At 42.6% G+C, this 26,147-nt stretch overlaps 1 protein-coding gene across 2 annotated transcripts; it reads left to right on the top strand.

Annotated features, from left to right (window-relative positions):
* On the top strand, positions 1–26,147 carry LOC137647120 (uncharacterized). Of its 2 annotated transcripts, none has more exons than XM_068380362.1 (2): positions 1–268; positions 19,668–26,147. In XM_068380362.1, the coding sequence occupies exon 2, from the start codon at positions 19,734–19,736 to the stop codon at positions 22,302–22,304; it is 2,571 nt and encodes an 856-aa protein (XP_068236463.1). In that variant the 5' UTR covers positions 1–268; positions 19,668–19,733; the 3' UTR covers positions 22,305–26,147. The 2 variants fall into 2 exon arrangements, with proteins under 2 accessions (XP_068236463.1, XP_068236464.1); XM_068380363.1 differs by lacking the exon at positions 1–268 and adding an exon at positions 275–425.

Below are 26,147 nucleotides of genomic sequence, written 5' to 3'. Positions count from 1 at the left end.
CCAACAAACAGCTTGGCTAAAAGAAAATGAGAAAACTACTCGTGATCTTTAAGGAAGAAGCTCAATTAAAAAGTGCTTCTAACATTTTATGTTTATTTTGAAGTCGAGATTGTGTATTTATTGTGGCGTTGACTATTATATTAATGGTGTTAAAGATAAATGAAAATAATTTACACCTAGAACCTTGAAATATTAGGCACGTACCCCCGCTCCATGATCTTTGTTTACATGCTGACTAGGAATAGGCGCTTCTCTCGCTGAATAACAGGTGAGCCAAACTAAAATCAGAATTTGTCTGCGTGTTCATATCCCGAATCTTAAAATAAAACGTTTCTGTCAAACGTTTGGAAACGTTGGGCTCGTGTGTTTTGTAGCTTACGTGACAATGAATACATAAGTGACCAAATGATCCCCGGAAGTCCACTGTAAGTAAGCTAATGGCCTTGTAGGTCGATATAATTTCCGTTTGTTGTTACACATCTTTGGATTTTGCAGTTATGATTTAATAAGCTAAACCTCGAACTTGTGATTCGTGTCTCCATTACCTATTATTCAAGCCAAGTCACCCCCCCAAGCCATATTGTTTGAAACTATTGCAGTAGATTAGTATGAGAGCTCACATTGTTGTTGTTGTTGTTGGGCGGAGGGATTCGCCTTTCCATCGGCACCATTTACTGTAGCGATTATTTTGGTATACAGGTCTAACTTAACCTAGTCTAAACATCAATATTGTTTATAAAGTTGGATGAAACTGGAGTCACAGGGGTGGGTATTTTTGTAGTGAATTACATGGCAATGTAACCTAGGAAAAAAACTACTGTTTCTTATAGAAAAAATTATGATCTCTTCAAAAATGATACTCGTTTCCGTCGCAAATGAATAGTTTCAGAAATATATATACATCTATATCCTACGATGATGGGGGACCCCCAGTGGGAACTCGGGGTTTTGGGTGGGGAAAACATACTGGGGAAACGAAATATAATTGTTTTCCTATAGTAAATTACGTGAATTAAGCGAATTTGATGATCATTCCAATCGGAAACAAACAGATCAACCAATTCGGATAACTTTGAGATGCACGGTGTCACTTCTCTTACGAACGAACGATAACATTAGCAACGTTACCAATAATACACAGTGTTACCAACGTTGACGTATGGTACACAGAGTTACCAACGGCACGTTGACATTACTAAAGATAGTAATGATAGATATTTCCATATATTAAATAATTTCTCCATATAAGTTTTACTCAATATATAAAAAGTACAAAAAGGGCACAGAACCTAACAAACCCACCTAACCTAGCCTAGTAGTATGACAGGTCACAAAATAACATTTGATCTACATCGGACGTTGGCAGCACTGGTTACTGTATTTTTTCATGACACAATCTTTGTAACGGCGCCTCCAAAGTTTATCCAGATATACTGTTTTGTATTTTCCTCCGGTTATTATAATTTCAAGAAGGTAATGTATAGAGAAGAAAAGGCTTGCTTTACGTTTATATATCGATTCCCCAGTATGTTTTCCCCACCCAAAACCCCGAGTTCCCACTGGGGGTCCCCCATTATTGGAGGATATAGATGTATATATATTTCTGAAACTATTAATTTGCGACGGGAACGAGTGTCATTTTCGAAGAGAGCGTAATTTTTACTATTAGAAACAGTAGTTTTTTTTCCTAGGTTACATTGCCATGTAATTCACTACAATGAAACCCAGGGGTGTATGTACTTTGGATAAGCATACACTTTCTTACATGTCAAACGATTTTTGGTTAATATATGATGCGTTAATTTAGCGTGTAACTGGTATTTGCTTTAAGAAATGTACGAGAGCTGGCTACTTTGGCATTTTTCTCTTATGGGGGCTGTGACAATAACTGGTGGGTTGATTGATAAAGATGTGAACACAGTTGCCATTTCAGCGCTTTTCGCGCTAGATCTGGCGTGTTTCTCGTAAGTCTAGAGCGATTTTTCCTAGTTAGTGCGATTGTACTATCTGACGCTTTTTAAACAAATCTAGTGCAAAATTTAGCGCTTTTCCATTTGCTGAAATATATGATAAACTGACCGCATTTCTCTATCTTTTGACATACTGTATTGTATCAATTTCAGATTTATCATAGTTACATTATAGGAGACTGCTCTTTTTCTGTTCTCAAACTATGTTGTAGAGTCCTACAGCAAAGTCAAAAGATTGGTTTTATTAATGAGGTTAATAATTCTATAAAGTTGGTGGTGGGAGGAGACAGTTGGGAACTTAACTTGGTAGGAGGAGTAAGTCCAGAGCTTAACCCCGGCCACAATAGTTGGCTTAACTTGGTAGGAGAAGAGAGGCAAGGGATTACTTCTGTGTTGGACTAACATATTCCATCTCACAAGACCCGAATTTTACTATTTACTTAGAATGTTCTCTTTAAATATAAAAAATTCTCTTTAGATAGCCAAAGAATTATAATCATCTGCTTGTGCGTTTCTAATAAAATGTCCATTTTGTTATCAATTTCATTCAATGTAACCAATTGCTCTCTTCTCTATTAATGATTTTATCCATTTAACATGCACAGAATTTATATGAATATGCTTTTTCTGATTTTAGGTAAATCTAGAAACTAATTTTTGATATTCCAGGGTTTAGTCAACTTGAGATTGATTAACCAGAACAATTGCTCATCCACTCAATATTGAAATTTGATGGAATAAAAACCATAATTTCATCTACTCTATTGATTATTCTATCTTAAAAAAATTCCAGCTGAATCTTAGTTGAAAATCATTAATTTATGTCGATAAAATTTTACTTTGGTCTATAAAAAAATCCTATAAGTCTTTGAAATTTTTGACATCATAGTTCTTTACACTGTCTCGCCTCATTATATTCTTGTAATGTCCTTTGGGAATCTAAGACCTATTAAAAGATTATATTCCTCTGAAGGCCACAGTCGAAATGGTTGCTTGGATTTGCTTTCTTATGTCATAAAAATATATGTTGAAATCTTTAATAAAAAATACCTTGGTAGATTGAATAATAATAATAGTGAGCTCAACCTATGGATTTATCTCCTACAATGGTAATTCTATTATTTTTGTTGGCAGATCGACATGCTCTCTGTATTTTCATTGTTAGTTTTAGTTTTTAGCATATTTCTTAGATGATATAAATACAATTACTAGATTTTTTTTCTATATTTATTTTCCTTGACCTCATTGCCACAGGGTCCTATTAGTACCTGCCCGGAGGGGATACTTACTGATGAAATCAAATCTGATGAATTATAGCACGTTTTACCTCGCTTTTAAGAAAGGATTTAGTGCATTTCTGTCGCGTTTTGGAAGCTGCTGTCGCGCGTTTTCAAAATCAGAAATGGCAACCCTGAAGGGGAAGAGCAAGTCCATTGTTTACTTTTGGGAGATTGATGGTGGGGTACTGCTCATGCCTTTGTCACATTTGCTTTTGCTAGCTGGTCTGTTCCTTGTATGACGTAATCATTACCTGGCTTTTTTAACCAATTAGGAGCTTTAAAATATTGGTGTTTTACAAGAGCCATTTTGTTTCAGAAGAAATCTACCCTAGAGGAGTTCAGTCTGTTTTGTCACATGGCGTGGGTAATTAAAGAATAATAAATGATGGATGGCGGTGAATTGGATGATTTTTATATCGTAAGAGGATTTATTTTCTAATTTAATTTTCACAACAATAATGAGCATAAATTTTCTTCAAAGCGAGTAAAATAAAACTTTAAATCTTGGGAATACATAATAGAAGACACAAAAGTTGGTATATGTTTACAAGAACACGCTCTCCATTTACTCCAAAATTGTGCATTCCTGCAGCCCTCCTCTTTTTTTACAGTAAATTGGAGGTTTTTCAAATGCTGGGAAAAAAATAGCAAGATATGTTGCGAGGAGGGGGGTGTGGGAGGGCTTGTTGTAGGAGGTACTAAGCGACCAGGAACCGACATCGGCAACATAGTCAATCAAAGAGAAGTTTGTGACGTCAGCGTACATTTGGTATATATTGAAAATATATACTAAATTAAAAATGGAGTAATTACTCAAAAGTGTCACTATTTGTGAAATGTATATTTTATATTTGGTAAATTTTTTATATAAATCATATTAAAATGTATTTTTAAGGAAACTATTTTGAGAATGACTAGTTTTCCCAAACGACGTTTTGCTACACTAACGCCATCTATTGACCACTGCCTAAGGATGCCTGCCAATTTCCCGCCAATGAAAATAGTCATACGCTGCAAAAATAGTCTTTCTCGTAAAAAGTTTCTTTAAAAGAATAAGATTTATTGTCAAGTATTACCAAATAAAATGTAAAATTCACAAATAGTGACACTTTCGAGTAATTGATATATTTTTAATTTAGTCTGAGACCGACCGAGTGGGAGCTTCAGAGGAGGTTTGGGCAACGGAAGAAAAGACCTTGGGTTTTTTTCCTTTCAAAGAAACCTTCGAAGGAGTAATATCCTGTTTGGACTTCTTTTTAGGTCGTCGCGAAAATAGCAACACCTGTTGTTGCTATCACACCGTTGGCCTCTACAAGAAGGACAAAGGGCGCGATGATCAATCTCGACTGCCGGCATGAATGTTCCACAGGGGCGGTCGGGAAACCCAGGGCAGGTGCGCATGATCGCAGAGGCAAACTTCACATACAGAACTAGAAAAAGAAAAAGAAAGGACAAAAGCAATTAAATGGCTGCCAAATGACGGCGAGGATGAGAGCGGACACGTCCGACTACCATCCGAGCTGAGAGCAAAGTGACCTCAAGCACAGGTGTGTGAGATGGGGGGGGGGGGGTTTAGCAAGCTACCCAGCGTAGACCGATGTACTGTTTACCAACCTCGGGGCTCGAGAGATGACGTTGCTTCCCCTGGCGAAGCAGCTCCACCTCTCCCCCCAGGGGAGGATATGTCACTAACCTTATTTCAGCTTTGGTCCTCCTTGGGGCTTACGGGTTCGCCCTCCAAAGAGGTTTTGCTTAACTACATCTGATAGGGTGCCACTGTCAAGCATTCGCCGTCACCGTCAGAGGCTGATCCTCTGTCTCTTGTCGACGTTGTGGTGTCAGAGGTATCCAATGCGGTATCACCCATCACCTCTGCCTCTTCAAACCCTACGGTAGCTGACGGCTTAGTTTCTCCCATTCCTGTTCAACCTACGAGGGAGAAACTAAGTCTATCGTCAGTCTCTCCTGCTAGAGTTTCTTCCCTTTGGGGGAGTTCACTTACAGAGACTCTTCTTCAGAGGATTGCAGAAGGTCAGCTTGCTGATCCAACGGCCCCCAGAGGGCGCATTCGTCGGAAGGCTCACCTTCCTCTTCGCCATAGAGGCCTTCCTTCACCTGCGGTGAGGAGGCGCCTCTTTGGTTCAACACCTTCAATGCAGTCTACCGCAGAGGAGCCTCGAGACCAATCACCTATCACTGGTCCTGGACCTTTCAGAAGATCGTTCGCGATCTCCTTCGGTGGAAGGTCGTCCTTTTAAAGGATACGTCGACCTTCCATCCGACAGACCTGCCGTCACCTTTTCTACATGGGCCTTTCAAGGCTTCACTTAAGCACGCTAAGGCGTGCCAACCAGATACGTGTTACGCGCCAACGAAACCTGACGAACGCTCTTTAGTAGCTCGTCAGGCCCCATCACTAAACCCTAACACAGAGCATCAAGGGCGTACGCGCCAACACTCGCATACGTCCCAACAGGAGCATAGCTCCATCATGCGCTATGCGTGCCCTCATGCGCATTCGCGCCCACGTTCTCCTGCGCGCCAGGTCTTGCCTGAGCCTACGCGCCCGCGCCCGGCTGCGCGCCAGCGCTCTCCTTTGTGCCTTCAACCTCCTGCGCGCCATTAGTCTCCTGCCCGCGCGCAAACGCGCCCAACATCTATCTCTCCTGCGCGCCAACGATCTACTGAACATGGTGCTGCTGGGAAGTCAACAAAGCTGGCTTCTCCCACACGCCGACCAGTACCATCACGCCAGCCTTCTCCCGCATGGATCTGCGAGGATACGCGCGCGCTCGCCTATCCTCTCCAAAGGATGCGCGCCAACGTTCTATCGCGCGCCCACGCGCCCCATATGATTCAACTGTGCGCCCGCGCGCTAGGGATCTTTCTCCTTCTCGTGCGCGCCCTACGGTTGGTACAGGTACGCGCGCCAGTGCACTCAACGTATTGATCCTGCGCGCGAATACTCTTCCGCGCGCGCTCCAGTGCGCCAACAGTCTCCCGCGCGCGAACCCCAGTATTCTCCCTTGCGCGAGCGTCAATATCCTCCCATGCATGAGACTGCTGAACTACGCACGGCAAGGTCGCCATCGCCTCATTCCCCTCCCCGCAAGCGTATACCACCGCGCATTGTGGGAGAAGGGAAATATCTAGAGGGGTCCAGGATCCCAAAGCCACCACATGCGAACCCACCAATGATGGGGACTCCTCCCAGGGATCCTTCAATTCCTGTCCCTTCAAGGGGTATGTCTGACAGCGCGTCTGTCAGCTAACAGCCCTGGTTCTGTGCACTCATCAGAGCCGTAACGCAGGCTTTCAAGCCTGTCTTCTCTTTATTGGGACACACATCCATGGCTTCTTCTACCCCTTTGAAGAGAAAAAGAGGAGTTCCAGACGCGGTCACTTCCCCAAGGGCGAAACTGACTCCACGCAGACCTTCGAGGCAGATTCCTCCCTTTCCTCATACTGCCTCTCCCCTTTCGGACGAAGATTTCCCGTCCCCAGGGGAATCACGCAAAGAGAGACTTTCCCCCATCGCACCAATGGGGGAAACCTCTCCTCGCGCCGAGGGGTCTACTCAGTCGGGGATTGAAAGGAACATGCCACCCTCGTCAATGTTGGAGTCCTACATCTTTCCCAGGAAGGAATCTAAGGACTCCAAAACATTGCCGAAGTCCTCTACTAGGACTAGGATGGATAGGATGGAGCCAGCTAGCCACTCATGGAACGTCCGCGACTCTCCCCAAGAAGAGCCTTTGGGGACAGAAGGAGACTTCACTGCAAGTCCTACAACAGGAGAAGACCAGCAAGAGTCAGAACATGCATTTTGGCAAGTTCTGACTCTGAGGGCTCTCAACGGGTTTTCCGACCCAGAGATCCCTCCTCGAGATGGCAAGGACACGGTCTTGGACGGTGTCTTTGGTAATCAGAAACACTCCAAGACCAATGCAGCACTGCCCTGGTCTCATGGGGTTAAGAGTACCAGGGACAAGATCTCACTACAGCTCTCTGAGATGTCCTCCTCCAACCGTTCCAGTGCCACCTCCTTGCGTACAGCAGAGAAGGTACTTCGAGATCCTTGAGGAGCCTTGTTTAGCTCTTCCTCTTCACTTGCTGGAAGAGCTAACCAGGGGAGTCCCTCTTGAGAGACTCTCCAACCAGCAGGTCTCGTTCTCGGCAGCCGAGATCCTCAACCAGGAGAAAGTTGCGAAGTGTGCTATGCAAGCCTCTTCATGGCTCGATATCTGGTTGGGGAAGGTATCCTGATACGTTCTGAGGATTTCTCCAAAGAACGTACCAGGAAAGCTATGGAAACCTTCCTTCTCTCAGGTACTCGCACGATCGAGTTTCTGGCCCACCAAGTCTCGAACGTGTGGGCAAATACCATCCTGAAACGTCGGGATGCAGTAGCTGAGAGATTCCATCAGAAGGTCCCTAGCACTGAGATCAATAGGCTCAGACATTCCTCCTTAGAGGGATCCCTCTTGTTCGAGCTTAGGATATGGAACATGCCGTTGAGAGGTGGAGGAAGTCTCATCAAGACTCCCTCCTTCATAGGGCTTTAACATCCAAGCCCTATAAGCCTCCAGCACCACAGCAGTCCCGTCCAGTCAAGACCACTAAGACAACAACAGCAGCGAAGACCATGGTGTCTAAGCCCTTTCCTGTCAAAGAAAGGAAAGGCAAAAAGTCTTCCAGGGGAGGCAAGAATCCTAGAGGGAGCAGCCGAGGCCGCAAACGCTAGGATAGGAAGTCCCCCTGCATGTCCACCAGTAGGGGGATGCCTACAAAGTTGCTCAAACAGGTGGAAGCAACTCGGGGCCAATTCCTGGACAATCTCCGTGATCAGTCTAGGATATCGCGTCCCGTTCATAACATCTCTACCTCCCCTGACGACGAATCCAGTGTCATTGAACTCCCTTGCCATGGGATCGGCAAGGGGGCAAGCCCTTCGGGCAGAAGTTCAGACCCTGTTGAAGAAGGGCGCTCTCCAAGAGGTCTTCGACGGATCTCCAGGCTTCTTCAGTCGACTCTTTCTTGTAAAGAAGGCGTCTGGAGGCTGTAGACCAGTCATCGACCTCTCAGCTCTGAACAAGTTTGTCAAACAAACTCCGTTCAGCATGGAGACGACGGACACAGTCAGACTAGCAGTAAGACCGCAAGACTTCATGTGCACACTGGACCTAAAGGACGCGTACTTCTAGATCCCAGTCCATCCGTCTTCAAGGAAGTACTTAAGATTCAGCCTAGACAACAGAAAGTACCAGTTCAAGGTGCTGTGTTTTGGTCTCTCCACAGCACCACAAGTCTTCACCAGAGTGTTCACCCTAGTATCATCTTGGGCACACAGGACTGGCATCCATCTCCTTTTCAACAACGAGACAAACTTCTGAGACTTTGCCAAGATCTGGGGATCATGGTAAATCTCGAGAAGTCTTCACTGCTTCCCACTCAAAGACTGGTATACCTAGGCATGATTATAGACACCAATCTCCACAAAGCCTTCCCATCAGACGACAGGATAGAAAGGCTGAGGAAGGTCGCAAGACCTTTTCTCAGACGAGAAGAACTTCCAGCCCAATCGTGGTTACGCTCCTCGGTCACCTTTCATCGCTGGCCTGTCTAGTTCCCAATGGTCGCCTCAGGATGAGATCCCTCCAGTGGCGACTCAAGTCCCGGTGGAATCAAGCGTACAACTCCCCGGACATCCAGATCCCCACGGGACCTGCGGAACTGACGGATCTCCAGTGGTGGGTGGCAGACGAGAACCAACGAAAAGGAGTGAATCTTCTCGTCCTCCCCCCGGATTTGATGCTGATTTCGGACGCTTCAAAAAATGGGTGGGAGGCCCACGTGCTGCACCACACGACCTCAGGCCTTTGGTCAAAGTCAGAAAAGTACCTACAGTACACATAAATCTCCTAGAGATGAAGGCCGTCTTTCTAGCCCTTCAACAGTTCCAACAGGACCTGGCAAGTCACTCTGTGGTGGTGATGAGCGACAACACCACAGTAGTGGCCTACATCAATAAACAAGGAGGTACATTTTCGCAGCAACTATCCCATCTAGCAGTAGAGATAATGAGATGGGCCGAAATCCACTCGATATCACTATCGGCATGCTTCATTTGAGGCAAAAGAAATGTGCTCGCCAACAACCTAAGCAGAGCATCTCAGATAGTGAGTACCGAGTGGTCTTTGGATCATCTAGTAGCCAACAAAGTCCTGACTTTGTGGGGTTCTGCGACTGTGGACCTCTTCGCAACGGCCCTGAACTTCAGGCTCCCACTGTACTGTTCCCCAGTCCCAGACCCCAAGGCTCTCTGGCAAGATGCTTTCCAACAACGGTAGACAACATCGACGTTTACGCCTTTCCCCTGTTCTGTCTGATGAGGAGGGTACTCAACAAAACCAGAACATCGGTCAATCTTTCAATGACCCTCATAGCTCTGCTATGGCATCACTCGGAATGGTTCCCGGACCTTCTGGAACTCCCAACGGAGCCACCAAGAGAACTCCCTCCACGACACAATCTACTCAAACAACCACATGCCAACATCTTCCACAAAGCCGTAGGTTCACTACGGCTTCACGCCTGTAGATTATCCAGAATCTCCTCTCTGAGAGAGGATTTTCGCAACAAGTTGCAATCAGGATGTCTGGACACCTGCGAAAGGCTTCGGCAGCAGTCTACCAGGCAAAGTGGAAAGTCTTCTGTGGTTGGTGTCGTGGAAGGGGTATCTCTCCACTCGATGCCACTATTCCAACAATAACGGAGTTCCTCGTGTATTTGCGTGAAGAAATGTGCCTTTCAGTCTGGCCAGTGAAAGGCTATCGCTCAGCCTTAAGTTTCGCCTTCAGGCTGAAAGGAATGGACATTTCTTCATTGCTAGAAATTTCTCTACTCATACGTAGTTATGAACTTAACTGCCCTCAGTCGGAAGTGAGACCTCCCCCATGGAACGTGGTTCGAGTTCTCAGGTCTCTTAACCATGAACCATTACGCCAGGCATCAGATCGCCACCTAACCTGGAAGACGGTATTCCTGCTAGCTTTGGCCTCGGCCAAGCGAGTCAACGAACTTCATGGTCTCTCGTATGACATCGCCCATTCAAGGGGATGGGGGGAGGTAACGTTCAGCTTCGTCCCTGAGTTTATTACTAAGACTCAGAATCCAGGAGTAGCGGATCCTCGATTCGACTTCTTCCGGATTTCTAGAATCTCCGTACTGTAACAGATGACCCAGACCATCTCTTACTATGCCCAGTAAGGAGCTTGAGGCTGTATATACCTCAAAAGAACAGCTGCAGCCCGTCCTCGTGTGCCAGCACTATTCGTCAGCACAGGAAGGACTAAGAGGAGGGTCATTCACCTGGCTCTGAATCCAGACCCTCCTCCGTCATGTCGCCCCAGAGCACATGATGTCAGGGGGATAGCTACGTCCCTGGCCTTGAAAAGAAATTTTTCAATGATGCAGGTTCTTCAAGCTGGGGTGTGGAAACATCAAACAACGTTCACATCCCACTGTCTCCAAGACGTGACCCACAGGAGACTCGATATGTTCTCTATCGGTCCTGTGGTGGCTGCACAACAGTTGGTTTAAAACCTCAAGCTCCTTATTGGACAAGTAGCAGAAGGTTGAGGGCATTGTTACCCGGTTTTAGTCTGCATGAATTAAAAGGTTTGACTGGCCCTTATTCTTTTCTTAATCATCCCCTCTCTTGCGGAAAGCAGCATCCTGAGTTCTCTGTATAGATGACCTCAAACCATTGCAGGTAAACCATGTTCCCTTATGTTCCTAGTATTAATATTAATACTGTTACCTCCCCATACCCTGACGAGGTGGTATTGGGAAAGTCCTAGTCTACAAGTTTCCATCTAAAGAACTTCAGAACAACTTTCTAGGACGAGTCACACTTCATACCTTCACACACAGCTTGCGTTGGCTGCCTACCTTGCGTAGCAAGGTTTTAGCGAGGTGCAGGGACTCCTTATTTCTTAAGTGCTTACACACTCAAATAAGGAGCCCCCGGGCAAAGCCAAAAGCCAGGCTGGCTGGGACGTCCACCCTTCCTAATGGATGAGTCACCCCTATTAGATAGTGTGGTTTGTATTCCAGTTACGGAATAAATGACAAATTTGTAGATAATTTGTATTTTTCTTAACTATACAAACCTTAGCTATTGAACCAAACTTGCCCGTCAGCCGTATCCCCCTTGAAGTCCTACCTCCAAGCAAAGTGAGCTGAAGCACAGGTGTGAGAGGGGGGTGGGGTAGCAAGCTACCCTCCCCTACCCCCGCTAACTAGTGGTGTGGGTAGTAAACCCTCGTTAAAAATTAATGGCTCGTCATTTTAGCTACGCCGAAAGTAATACCCCCCTATTAAATAGCTAAGGTTTGTATAGTTAGGAAAATTACAAATTATCTACGAATTTGTCATTTTCTAACTGGTTATGTTTATTATGCACTTCTAACGATTGCTATCGCTGCAAATCACTTTGTTCTTGCATAAATACAAACCCTTCGCTAATTACTGTATAGGTACTGTTTTAATTTTGGCGAAGGGGAAAGACGAGCCATGATAATTTTAGTGAGGAATAACTACCCCAACTGCTAGTCAGCAGGTGGGGGTGGGGATAGCGCAGCTACCCCGCCCACTCACACACCTTGGCTGAGCAACCACTTTTCTTTATGGCTCGGTAGAGGACGGTCATACTGCCGCTCTCTCCTGTAAAGACATGCCAATTTTTTTATCTTTTAAACAGTTAATTCTGTTTTTCTTGCACGTTTTATTTAGATGAAAACATCCCGTATGTTTTTATATATTTGCAACGTGTGGAAACGACAAACTTCATTCACATCCCACTACCTGCAAGACGTGACCCACAGGAGACTTGATATATTTTCTATCGGTCCTGTGGTGGCTGCACAACAGCTGGTATAATACCTCAAGCTTCTAATTGAATGAAAAGGTTTGACTTGCTCTTATTCTTATCTTCACCCTCCCCTCTGTTGGGGAAAGCAGCATCCTCGGTTTTCTGCACAAGCTGACCTCAAACCACTGCAGGTAAACCATGCTTCCTTTTGTACCTAGTATTAAACTAATACTGTTGCGTCCCCATACCTTGCCGAGGTGTTATTGGGAAAGTCTTGGTTACAACAGTTTTAACTACAAAAGACTCGGAATAACTTTACCTGGTCAGTCACACTTCTATATATCTCAACACACAGCTTACGTAGGCCGCAGACCTTTCGTAGCAAGTTTTTTGCGAAGCGCAGGGACCCCTTATTACTTGAGTACTAACATACTCAGATAAGGAGCCCCCGGCTAAAGCTAAAAAGTCAGATTGGCAGGGACGTCCACCCTTCCTAATGGGCGAATCACCCCTAAATATATAGCGTAGGTTTGTATTCCAGTTACGAAACAAATAACAAATTCGTAGATAATTTGTATTTTTCCTAACGATACAAAACATAGCTATTTATACAAACTTGCTCGCCAGCCCTACCTCCAAGCAAAGTGAGCTAAATCACTGTTGTGTGAGTGGGAGCGGGGGCAGGCTAACCCCCCCCCCCTACCCCTGCTAACTAGCGGTATGGGTAGTTAACCCTCGCTAAATTTTAATGGCTCGTCATTTCAGCTACGCAGAAAGTAATACGTACCCCTAAATAAATAGCTAAGGTTTGTATCGTTAGGAAAAAGGCAAATGTCATTGTAAATGCTTTTTACAAGGGGGAGGGTGATTTAGCCAGGCAACCTATAATCATAAAATGGTCTTCAAGTTACAGCATCAACAAACCCATTACTTACCAGGTACACTACAGAGTATTTTTTTCCTTAATACGAGCCAGGGCCGTGAAAGCCGCTGGTTCTCCTTCAGGAATTCACAATGTGTAAAGAACCATTACTCTTTTGTGCATATAAGATGCTCAAGTTTCCTGTTCCTTGGGTAATATTTCCAGCCATTTGGAAAAGGAGACTTCCTCCCACCTAAGGAAAAGTCACTTAAGTAAAGGACGATGGTTTTTATTCGTGTAGGAACGAATTGCAAATTTTTAAAGTAATTTGTATTTTTCTTAACTATACTAAGCCGAGTCCTTTACTCAAAATTTCCCGCCATCACCAGCCCCCTGAGAAAGTCTCAGGCTTCTATCTAAGTGAGTTGTCAGTGAGGCAGTCACCTCTCCGCTACCAATAGGTAATTACCTCTTGGTTGTTTACACCTCATTATAATTTTAACTGCTGTTTTATATTCCTCTATAGTAAACGACTCAGGTTTGTATAGTTAGGAAAAATACAATATATCCTAATGGATATAGGTTTTTCCATGATATACCAGTCTCCTAGTAGGGACCTAGTCTAACACCTGCAACATTTCCAAGCTCAGAGTAATAGGAGGTTGACAGGAGTCATCACTTTGCTCTTATGCAAGACCAAATGCATTAACATTTCCCAGGTCGGTAAACCAGCCAACTTGGTTTTAGGTACTTATTCCCTCCTTAGGATATGTGCTACAAAAGGTTGCAAGTTTGTATAACATGACGGAACTATCACAAACTATATCATCAATTTGTATTTTTCCAACTTTGCTAAAGTCATATTCCTATTATCAAGTGTCTCAGATTTGTATACTGTACGGTAGTTAAGAAAAATATGAATTGATTTGAAAAGCTGGGATATTTCTTTCCCATCCTCCCTACGAGAGAGAGCAGGGACAAAATTATAAACTCATTACGTTCTATTCGCAATGCTTTTCAGACTTTATATCTGGATAGGATGTAGGTTCCGCCGTGACCATCTGTCTCCAGACAGAAACCCAACTTATCACCTTGAAATCTTTTTTTCAGGGCAGAAAGTTATGACATCCTGGGAATTTATACCAACCAGGTTAGTTATAGGAACCCCCCCCCTCTCCCCCTAAGGATAGGTCTCCTATTAAAGGACAAGGGTTTGTAGGAATGACTCACAAATTTCAGATTAATTTGTAGTTTTCCTAACTCTACAAACCTGAGTCCTTAAAGCTACCCTTCTATCCTCATGCACCCAGCTATTCCTAGGAGAAGGTCAAAGGGGATACTCGGTTTACTGTCAGGGTGCAGGGCTTCCATGCCACCTATCAGTAACTAATGACACCTCATATAACTTCTAACAGCCAAGTACTGTACCAGCTTCTCTTAAATCATGCTCCTATTAAAGGACTCGGGTTTGTTTTGTTAGGGAAAATACAAATTTTAATTTCTTTTTATTTTATTGCACATAAACAACTTTTTAAGGTAACTCAGATGCTGCTCTACAGGCAAATCAGTACTTTACATGAAACGCCTGCCACTTGACTGTAGATTGGTCAGTCGAAGGAAGAAACGTTCTCATTGGGAGTAGCTTAGATTTTGTAACTTAACATGACTGATTAACCCTTGCTGATGCCATTCATTACTTATTTTACATATGATCGACTTTTTTCACCATGGGTAAATTGAATTAATGCATGGTCGTTTATTTCATTTATTGTTTTATTTCTTGTATTGTTTTAGATATATTCTATCCATTTAACCTAAATTATAGTGTGTTCCGTAGCTGGAATACAAACCTACACTATTTGTAGGCGTATTACTTTTGGCGAAGCTGGAAGATGAGCCATTAGACTTTTGGTGAGGGTTAACCACCCATACCGCTAGTTAACTGGGGGTGAGGGGTAGTAGCTACCCCTCTCACTCACATACCTGTGACTGTACAGTACTTCACTTTACTTTTCGCTTGGGGAGAGAGACGTCTCTCTACCCTCTTTAACTGACCGGCCTTTTGATTTTTTAATCTTGTAGATATGTAAACATTCTTTACGGTTTTATATCTATTTTAAGCTTTCTTTACAGTGAATGTTGCTGTTTGTATGACAGCATAGTATGGCAGGTTCTCAAGTGCGGAGAATCTTCCCTTACGACCTTCCTTCTGAGAGACTCTGCTGCTGCCGCAAGGGAGTCATCATTGTTTGGATACTCCTCCGTTCGGCTGTTATTGTCGGCTTCCCCTCTATGTGTTCTTAGAGGGAATCTGCTTGCCGCCTTCACAGAGCTCGACTTCGGTCTTGCTCTGTCTCACTGTCAATGCCGCTAACTTTACGTGGGTGGCCGGCAGATATTCTGTGCCATTCGCCAGCTCACCTATTTACAGCTCTCTGATCGCCATTCTACCATTTGCCAGATCGCCGATTGCAAGCTCAAAGATTGATGATTGCCACGCCGATCGCCTGCTCGTGGTCACCAGATCTCTGATTCCCCAACGACTTGCTGCTCGCCAAGAGCAGAAGGCAAACGACACTAGCCTCACGCCGCTTGTAGTTCGCCAACTCGCCTATTGCTTAGACGATTGTCAAACGACCAACAGTCTTCATCAGCAGCTCGCCGACAGACAGCTGCGCATGACCTCACTGCCACTGGGCAGTGACCCCAGTAACCAGCCTCCGATCGTCACCAGCGTTTGCCAGAACGACATCACTCTAATGAACTGCGCCGTTCGGGGGAAAAGCTTTCAAAGCGTCCTCCTTGAGTTTCCGACCCCCTCCAGAGAGATGTAAGTTTTCTCCCCATCATTCTCCCTTGCTTCATTCACCTCCCTGCAAACACAGAACATCACTTTTTCCAAGGAGAGCGGGAAAAGGCAAGACATCTAAGCAGCAGGAGTTCAAATTGCAGAAGGACCCCCTTTCATGGTCGATTCCTTTTTCTTGGAAGGAGACATCAGCTTTGAAGTCTTACTTGAGAGTTTCTACGACAGCATATAAGACTTTCTTGCGGAGGCCCTCATCGTCGTTCCCTTTAGAGAACTTTCTGATAGTGCAGCTATTGTTCAGAAGCCTTTGTTGGGCTGTCACGCAAACCTTCGCAACATATATCCCACCTGCTCGTCCGTCAGAATCTCCCAAGATCGCCCTGGAGTAGTCTTCCTCGCCTTCAAAGGACCCAAGGCGAAAATCCACAGTTCCTTCTTGCAGAAAGATTTTGGTTTCTTCCTTTCCCCTAAAGCAGAAAATAGGAGTTCCTGACGAGTTGGTTTCAGCCATGGTCAAGTTGACCCCTGTCAGGACGTCCAAGGGAAATTCAAATTTCATCATGCCCGCTCCTCCTTGTCCTCCTGCTCCACAGCCAGCAGTCCAGGTGGTAGTTTCGCGCATGGAAGAGTCCCTATCTGACTCTTTCCGGCCCTCGCCTATCAAGGAGGTCCCATAAGAACTCAGGGTAGCCCCGAAACTCATGGAAGATACTGTACGATTCTTCCCCCTACGGGTGACCAACATAAGGGTGTTCTACCGAAACTATCCATACTAGACCTTCTTCCTTCCGAGGAAAGGGTCTAAGGACTCTTAAGGTACTGCCGAAATCATCATCGAGGCTTACGAGACCTGCAGAGGGGGTCAGGCAGTCTTCATCTTACCTCTTCAACAATGACGACGACCCAACCCGAGATGACGTCTTGTGGGTGGAAGACAACGCCTTCACTATTAGTCCTACATAAGAAAAATGCGCAGGTTCGGTAAGACCACATCAGTCTCTGTCGAATCCAACCTCTCCTCAGGAACAGTCAGATTCCAGGTCCTTCAGCACTAGGTATCTTCCTTTCATCTGGTTCTTTACGAGATCTGAGTAAGAGACTGCCTTGATAGGGAGGTTGCAAGATGAGAATCTCATCCAGGGAGTCAATCTCCTCAGTTCTTCCCCGAATTGATTTCTCCCTCCAGATGCATTAAAGAAAAGGGCAGGGATTCTATACTACTTGGCCTCCTGACTGTGGTCAGAGTCCGAACGGGACCACCTCTTAAACCTCTCAGAGATGAGGGCAACCTTCCTGCGGGCAAGAGATACCACCCTCCTTCGAGGGGAACTCAGTTTGAGTTCCGGCTCATTTCTTGTACAACGCCTGATGTTGACCTTCAACTTGGGCTAGAACTCTGGGGTGGGAAACAGAGAGTAGGCCAAGAGGAACATCTCTAGGTGCTGGAACTCCTTTCTGTGGTAGGGGAATCACCAACTACAGTAGCAGATGTTGATCATGTCTTTCCCGTCTGTGGAAAAGTCTTCCTTCACCCTTTTTATCTCCCCTTTCGGGGAATTTTTCCAGGGAAGAGAGGGATTCATCCACTCCCCTGATGAGGGATTAGTTCCTCTACCAGCACTATACATCAGTCTTCCTGTTTGCTGAAAGGATTACTGGCAGTGGCAGCAAACGATGGCCGCCTTTCTCATCCCCAAGAGAATCTTCCTTTTCCGGGTTGGTCACCCTTCGGGGGATTCCTCCCATGCGAGTTTGGTTCGCCCATTCTCCACCATTGCCCTTCAGAGCCGGCCTCGTCATCAGCAGTCTTGTCTCACTAGAAGACTTGTCTTACCTACTGACGTAGATCCTGAAAGATCCTATGGAAATTGGGTTCATCCATTCCCTGCCTTTGATCTTAGGGAACAGGCCAGCAGATTCGTCCCATCCACAAGATTCGTCTTGCCCAGCAGAGTCTTCATGCCTAGTCGGCTCATCAGCAACTCTCGATGAAGATCCCGAGAAAACCCCCTCAGCGACTCTAACCAGCCACATGAGAACATTTTCAACAAAGCAATATTGTATCTTCAATACGACTTCACGCCTGGAGACTATTCAACTCCTTTCTCCGGGAGTCTCTCCTGCAACTGGTTGCAAAGAGAATGTTTGGGTACCTAGATAGATCTTTGGCTTTGGCCAATCCAGGCTAAGTGGACTGTAAGTGGGTATCGCTCCCCTCGATACCACTATGCTGGCATTAGGGGTGTTCCTCGGTTATCTCAGGAGGAAAGTTTCTCTTAGTCCTGACCAGGAAAGGTGCCATTAGTTCTTGAGCCTCACCTTCAGACTGGAAAGAATTAACCTTTCTCCACGTTGGCATTGCCTGTCATACGGAGTTTCGAGCCGACGGACTCTTAGTTGGAAAGGAGACCTCATACCAGGACCCCAAGAAGCAGAGGTCTTCTGACTTTGATGACAGGTCTCCCACTCGTGTTGGCTTCTGCTAAGAGAGTCGGCGAACTCCATGGGACACCTTAACGTCTTTCATTCACGACGATGGACCAAGTAATGCTCAACCTATTTACTGGCAGCTCAAATCCCAGAATCCAAACTCTTCGGTCTGGGAGTCCTTCACAACATCACCAGTGATCCAGATCAACGGTTTACTATGCCAAAGAGAAACTGGAGGCCCTTCCTCAAGGAAACTACTTGACCTCACCCCCCAGTGTCAACACGCTACATCAGCACGGGAAGGTCAAGAGAAGAATCACGAAAAACACCATCTCTGCCTGGATTCACAAGGTCATTGACCTCGTACTGAATCCAGATCCTCCTCTGACACTTCGACCCAGAGCACATGACATCGGGAGCATTGCTACGTCCCAGGTCTTCGAAGGAATCTACACTGTGGTGCAGGCTCTACAAGCGGATGTGTGGAAGTGTCGGTTGACCTTCACCGCCCACTACCTGCAAGACGTAACCCACAGGAGACTCGATACATTCTTTACCAGTCCTGTGGTGGCTGCACAACAACTGGTTTAACACCTCAAGTTCCTGGATGGACAAGTAGCAGGAGGTTGAGGGCATTGGTTACCGGGTGAATGAATAAGAATGACTACCTCTTTCTTTTCTTCATCCTCTCCTCTTGGGGTAATCAGCATCCAGGGTCCTCTGCAAAGCTGACCTCAACCAACTGCAGGTAAACTATTGTTCCCTTGTGTAATCGAGTATTGTGTCAATACTGTTATGTCCCCATATTCAGGTGAGGCGGTATTGAGAATGTCTTGGTGACGTCGGACGATTCCTATGACTTGGAAAAATTCTTACCTTGACAGCCACATTGCTAGTATCACAACCACAAGCTAGCTTGTGTAGGCCGCAGACCATGCATAGCAAGGTTTTAGCGAGGTGTAGTGTTTCCACCTATTATGTGCTAACACACATAAAGGGGAATCCCCGAGTAAAAGCCAAAAAGTCAGATTGGCAGGGAAGTCCACCCTCCTAATGGTTGAGTCAACCCCCATAAATAGCGTAGGTTTGTATTCCAGTTACGGAAAAGAAGACAAATTTGGAAGTAATTTGTATTTTTCCTAACGATACAAACCTGTAGCTATTAATACAGATTTGCCCACCATCCCAGTCTCCCTTGAAGTCCTATCCCCAAGCAAAGTGAAGTTAAGTCACAGGTGTGTGAGTGAGAGAGGTAGTGACTAAACACCCCCTCCCCCCCCACTAGCTAGCTAGCTGTATGAGTGGTTAACCCTTGCTAAAAGTCTAATGGCTTGTCTTTCAGCTTCATCAAAGTACTACCCCTATAAATAGCTACAGGTTTGTATTGTTAAGAAAATAAAAATTACTTACAAATTTGTCATTCTATCTTATTTTTTTCCAGATTTGTCATTTTGCCCGGTGCCAATGGAATTTTTTACGTTTGGCAATAAGAGCTCTTGAAGTGACAATGCCCACGCCAGGTTTTGAGGACACAACTGAGGTTAGAAGGAAGGGTAAATTTTTAGACAAGAGAAATCATGGACATTATACAAAGAATAGAAAATTAAGAAGCTTTAATCACAATCATGGTTTTCACCGTCAGCGACAAGTTCCTGACCAGCCACCTTTTATCCCACACAGACCACCGGAATCAGATTATTATATGCCACCTGGCCCAACCAATTGTCAAAGACCTCCTGACCATGACAGGTATCTTGGACATCCACCTCATGAACTGTATGGTGATCGACATGGTCCTGATATGTATCCTCATCATTTAGGGTACAACATGCATAATGGACCACCTTTGCCTGGTATCCATGGAGGACCCCCTCTACCTGATATGCACAACAGACCTCTTATGTCTGATATGCATAATGGTCCTCCTATGCATGATATGCATAATGGTCCCCCTATGCCTGATATGCATAATGGTCCCACACTACATGATATGCATAATGGACCTCCCATGCCTGATATACGTAATGGCCCTCCTATATCAGATATGCATAATAGGCCTCTAATGCATGACATTTGTAATATGCCCCCTGTTCCTAATATGCCTAATGGACCAATGCCTTGCCGTGATATTTATCGTGGACCGCCTCACCGAGATATTCATGATGGACCTGTTGACTCTGATAGATTTCTTAGTCCAGCATGCTCTGATTATCATCATGGATTGAGAAAACCTGAGATTTTCAATGGACCAATTGGTCCAGATAGATATCATAGATCTCCAGATGTTGGAATGCAAGGTCCACATGGGGCAGAAATGCATTTTAGGTCACATGGGCCTGATAATCACTATGGACTCCAAGGCAGTGAGTCAAGAGATGATGTTTACCATAGACTGCCTGCTCCTGATATGGATTGTGTGCCACATTCAGATAATTTTTGTGCCCCTCCTGGACCAGTTTTATGTAATGGTTTACAGAGTGGTGATAGGTATGGTCGACCTGGTGGATATGAAAATCATCATGGATTGCCTGGTAATGAAATTCATCATGCACCAAACAGGGGTGATATTTGTCACAGACCAAATGGACCTAGCAACTTAGAACCCCACCCTAGCCTTTCCCCTATGGGGTCTGAGATCTGTCATGAGCCGCAGGGTCGTGACATTTCTTCCAGTTCCAAAACTCCAAGTTTGTCTAACAATCCTCCCATCCATGAATATTCCTCAGGTCATTCTCATCAATCACCTCTTTACCCTGGTTTGCATCTGCACCATACACCGCCTCTTGTTGTACCCCCTCCCTTCATTCCTGTTATTCCTATGCAAGTATCTAGTGTCCTGTCTTATCCCCCTATAGAGCCATCATATCCTCCTTTACCTCAGACACCTCCTTCAAATGAACGTCCTCCTCCCCCACCATCACCATGTCCACCATCTCCTCGTCCACCATCTCCTCGTCCCCCATCACCTCGCCTTCTACCTCCACGTCCTCCTTCTCCAACATCCCCTCCTCCACTATCGCCCGCAGAGAAAGCTTCTGCCACTGTCAGAGATGAACCATATGATCCTGCTGAAGCCCTGTTTTCCCCAGCTTCCAATAGTGACTCTCCTGAAATAACTGACAAACAAAAAGAATCTATTATTATTAATAAGTATGTAAAGCATGTTGAAAAACTCAAGTTATCTGATAACAATGTTCAGGCTGGTAAGCCGTCAGAAACAACGGTTGCTCTTACAAAAAAAATTGACAGAAATGTTAAAATGGTGAAGACTTCTCAAGAACCAAGTAAAATAGAATGTGGCCCTGTGAAGAAAAGTGAAGAATCTCCTGCCAGACCAAGTTTAGATGCTCGACTGAAACTCATGTTTGGTGCTACATCTGAGAAAGAGTCCCCCAAAAGGGAGAAAAAGAGAGAGTCTCCAAAAGTTCGTCAAGACACAAAGGGAGACATAAAGGAACTTTGCAGACCTCTCTCTCCACCACCTTCTCCTTTTCGTTCCAAGCAAATGTATCTTTATTGGCATAATGTTACTATGAAAATGAGAAAGTCTTCCAAAGCAATCAGTAACAATTTTGTAAATTCTAAAACACATCCAGGTATAAAAGATGTTAAAAGTGAACGAAGTAAAAATTCATTGAAACCAAGTTCTCTTTCTGAACCTTTCCAAAAACCTCTTCCACCAAAAAAGGCCCTTCCTACTGTCCCAAGCAGTAACTCAAAGACTAAAAAGACAATGTTAAGTGAGTCTCATCATAGAACAGATTTGGTTCACAAGAACAGTGATCGGCCACATCCTTATAAACTAGCTGGTTCTAAAGATTGTGTTGTTCAGCATTCTTTAGACTCCGAATTTGAGTTGACTTGTGAAGGTTCACTTCACGAGAATGATAATGAAATGGATTTACTTCATGAAAATATTCAAGAAGCTGGAGAAAGTGAAAGTTGTAGTGAAAATAAAACAGTAAGTATAGTGCTTTCCAAGATCTTAGAAGAGCTTAAAAATGAGATACGAATGCAATTAACAAATGAAATTATTGATAAAAGGATAAATAGCTTGATTGACACACCCAAGCTCTAGTGTAGTGTTAATGAATTAAGTGGGTGATTGTGCACATTTATTGAACATAAGCACTAAAGTTTATGTGAGAGCAATGAAATTTGAGTGTTTGTGATTTAAGCATTATTTATATAATCTATTATACTTATGTATGATAGACATCAGTTATGATGTATCATCATGTCTTTCTAGCCTGTGATAGTTTAGTCAAGTGATACAGGAATATGATGACCTCATGGAAGAACTACCATTTCAAAACGAGTGACAAGGGCAAGTAGGCCTATATTACAAATTCGATTGTATCCTGAGTGTCTTTAGAAATTGGTGAAAGGTCTTGGAAATGTTCCTTACCTTTTGAAAGTTTTATACAGTGTGTTTTAAAATGAGTAAGTTTGAATTAAGAAAGGCTGTTCAAATAATACCATTTATATATGAAGAACTTTTAACAAGTCCAGTGTAAACTCTTGTTATCCGTTAAAGAAAATACTCGAGGTGTGAGGGATGTTGTGTAATTTAATTATTCCTCTTTTCTCCTGTATTACTTAATCAGTTTTTATTGTCTTCTCATATGTACTTTTGTGCATTATATATTTGTATATAAATATGTATATATATATAATATCTACTGTATATATATCAGAAAAGACATTGGAAGGTCATTGAACTTTATAGTAGTGCCTTGTCTACTAGTGCCAGTTATTATTAAAAGATGCAATACATGGAATAATTTCATTTATTATTACAAAGTAATTAATTTTGAAGAAAGCTTTAATGGTAGCAAACACATTTGAGGTTAGTAGCCATAGAAGTTTTGGTTATTTATTTTCTTTAAAGGATTTTATGTCTGTATTGTGGCAATTTTTTCATGAAATGAATTATTAAGCTCATAGTAAGGATAGTCTTTTCTTTCCTCTGTATTTGGTAGTATTCATTATGATTGTGGGTACTAGGAACCAGTTTTAAGTGGCTTGCAATTGCTTAATCTTGAAAACAAACAAATTTGAAACCCATTTTTGGCTAATGGTGGCAATCATTTCTTTGTCAACTGGTTGTGGTGTAAATTCATAATAATCAAGTGTTGTATACATTGTAAGGAGAGTAAAAAGAATAAGATATAGGTTAATGAGGGTTATTAAACAGTTTTAGCACAAGAATGTGTTAATCCTCATTAGAAATAGCTTAAGAAAATTTTTCTATTCCGTACTTTTATATTTTTGAAGGATATTTTGTATATGTGTATTAAAACTGTAGATAAAACATTTCTGTACTTTACCTAAATTTATTAGACTGCTTATGGAAGGCAACAGATGATTGACTTGATAGGTTCAGTTATCTATAAAATAGTTTGGTAATTCATTGAATGTAGAAGTGGTGTGATCCTTTCTACTAAATGGAGAATATTGAATTGTAAAAAAAGGGGTCAATTGTAAAATTGTATATAGTTGAAAATAGATGTCTACCTTAATGAGTTTTTTAATTCATGGAAACATGAGACCAGAGACTATTGGGAATAAACTACGAGGGTTACGTAATCATAGGGGTGTAGCTGCAATTTGCTACCAAAATTCAAAGAATATTTAGTATTTCAAAATCATAGCACATTAGCAGTGTGTAGGATAAGAAAAATAAAGTTCAGTCTGAACGTATTTTGCCTCGATTGTGATTGGCAAAAAAGTATTTTTTTCAATGGAGGGAACTTAGCTGAAGCTAAGTTTAGTGCTTTTGGTTATAAGTTTGAGACTCAGAGCTTTTGATTCTTGTTTACATTTAGTTTTGAAAAAAGGTGTGTGAAATTTATATGAATGCAATAGTATTCCATGGTGAATTTCACTAACTAGTGGTTTAACTGTGTTGTGTTTCAAGCTAGAGGCTGTGTTCAAATCTATATATTCAGCAGACAGGGCTTTTGAATATGAAGAAGCAATATTTTCAAGAAATATGAAAGCCTGTTAGCATACCCAAATCCTAAAGTGTTATTGCCATCATAGCTCAATTTGCCATAACACCCTGTTTTTCCTTAAATTTTGTTTAACTAAATTTGTCCGTAAATTATCTGTAATCTGTAAAAGTTTCCTCTGATGCATCTGTATCATAAGCTTTTAGACAGATATAAGAGTTGAAATTGATAAATCCTTGTTTTAAATACATAAATTATCTGTGTTTTACAAAAGCTCATATTTTCTGTTTTCTAGCATCAAGTTGGACAGACAACTAACTAAATTAGTAAACCAGGATTCGTAGTAAATTAAATCATTGGTAATTAGCTGTGATAGCCAGGTGTATTGTTGATATTTATTTTCATTTCATGCCTAACACCCGGGCTGGTGGTCTATGCTGCATCATGTATATTCTCATTCATGTAATGTTTTATATTTATTTTTCAACAATATTAATCTTGAAGACATGTGATAATTGTCATTTTCTCTATTGTCTGTAAATGTACTTCTGTGCTAAAATTATGAGTTATTCTTTAAGTGCTATTTATCTTGTATTTATAGTACATGTACAATATTTTGTTTATTGTTATTTTCATAAGCTGTGCTTCACTTTCACTTCATTCTTGTATTTTAATGTTTCACATTACTTTTCTAATTTTTTTCCATATAGTCATTTAATTTATGAAAGATTATTTCAGAGTTTAATATTAGCCCTTATTTTTAGCTTATTTAACTGTTTATGGTTGCATACAGTATTCAATTAATAGGAAATCATTTTCCCCATGTTTTCCTAGAAAGAGAATTTCTGCAAATGTCTTTCCATTTGCTGAGTGAAGTTTTTGTTGTAGTTAAAAGAATAAAGTTGAAGGAGCTTTTAGAAATACAATAGGTTAAAGGAAGGCACATTATTTTAACATGCAGAGTTGTTTGCAGTGTTCCTTATTTTTCCTTTAAAGATCAGACTTTTCCACTTCTGTGACTTTGTTATATGTGTTTGCTTTTATACAGTGGTCTGTAGAGACATTACCCATAAATCTCAGGCCAGATGAAAAAATCTGCTCACTCTGGGATCTTTAGATGTCAAGAGAATGGTTATAGATTCTTGTCCCCCTTGACCTCTATTATGACCAATAAGATCATCCTCTATAAGATTAATGTTTAGGTTCTAATAAGTTTTCATTTGTTAAGTGAACATTGGTATTTATCAACACAAGGTTGAGCTGTAATTTGCCAAGTAGTTAGACCAATCCTGATAGTTCATGGTTATGATACTTGTTCAGAAGATACGGGCTTTTGTAAAATAGTTGTGTTCTAAATGATATGATAAATTTGGGATGTTTCAGTGAAGATTTTAGGATGTTGGAAGTTTTTGTGATGCAGTATACATCATTGTATGCACTCAAGAACAGAACAAAGATATATCATTAACTTTTAAGCCAAGACATGCTTTTGTCATCTTTTATTATTAGCTGAAAACTTAGACTGTACAAGATACAGACCATCTATTTTTCATTGTTAAAACATGTATAAGAAGGACTTTTATCTGTTTACATGACTGCATTTAAGTTCATTTTGGTGTGATTTTGTGGAAAAAGTGATGATTAACTTAACATATTATATATTCTGTATGGCATTTACTATGGTATATGGTTATTCTCATCACTAATTTACTCTGTTATTTCCTGTCTTAGTTTAGAAAGCTTGAACATACAAGGTTCATATGTACATAATTAAAAATTTAACTGGACAGGTATCTCATATGTGAGGAACCAGTGAACTAGGAAGGTTTTGTAAAGATAGACCAAGAATTCTCATGAATTTATTTGTAAAAAATATGTCCTTCCTCTTTGTACAGTATTACTAAGTGATGTAAAATGTGTAATTGTGTAGACCATCATAAATTGTAATAAAGCGTGGGATTTTTTCA

The sequence above is a fragment of the Palaemon carinicauda genome, chromosome 9 (assembly GCF_036898095.1).
Source record: "Palaemon carinicauda isolate YSFRI2023 chromosome 9, ASM3689809v2, whole genome shotgun sequence".
Taxonomy (NCBI): domain Eukaryota; kingdom Metazoa; phylum Arthropoda; class Malacostraca; order Decapoda; family Palaemonidae; genus Palaemon; species Palaemon carinicauda.
The sequence above is the reverse complement of the archived record's forward strand: the minus strand, read 5'-3'. Positions and strand labels throughout refer to the sequence as shown.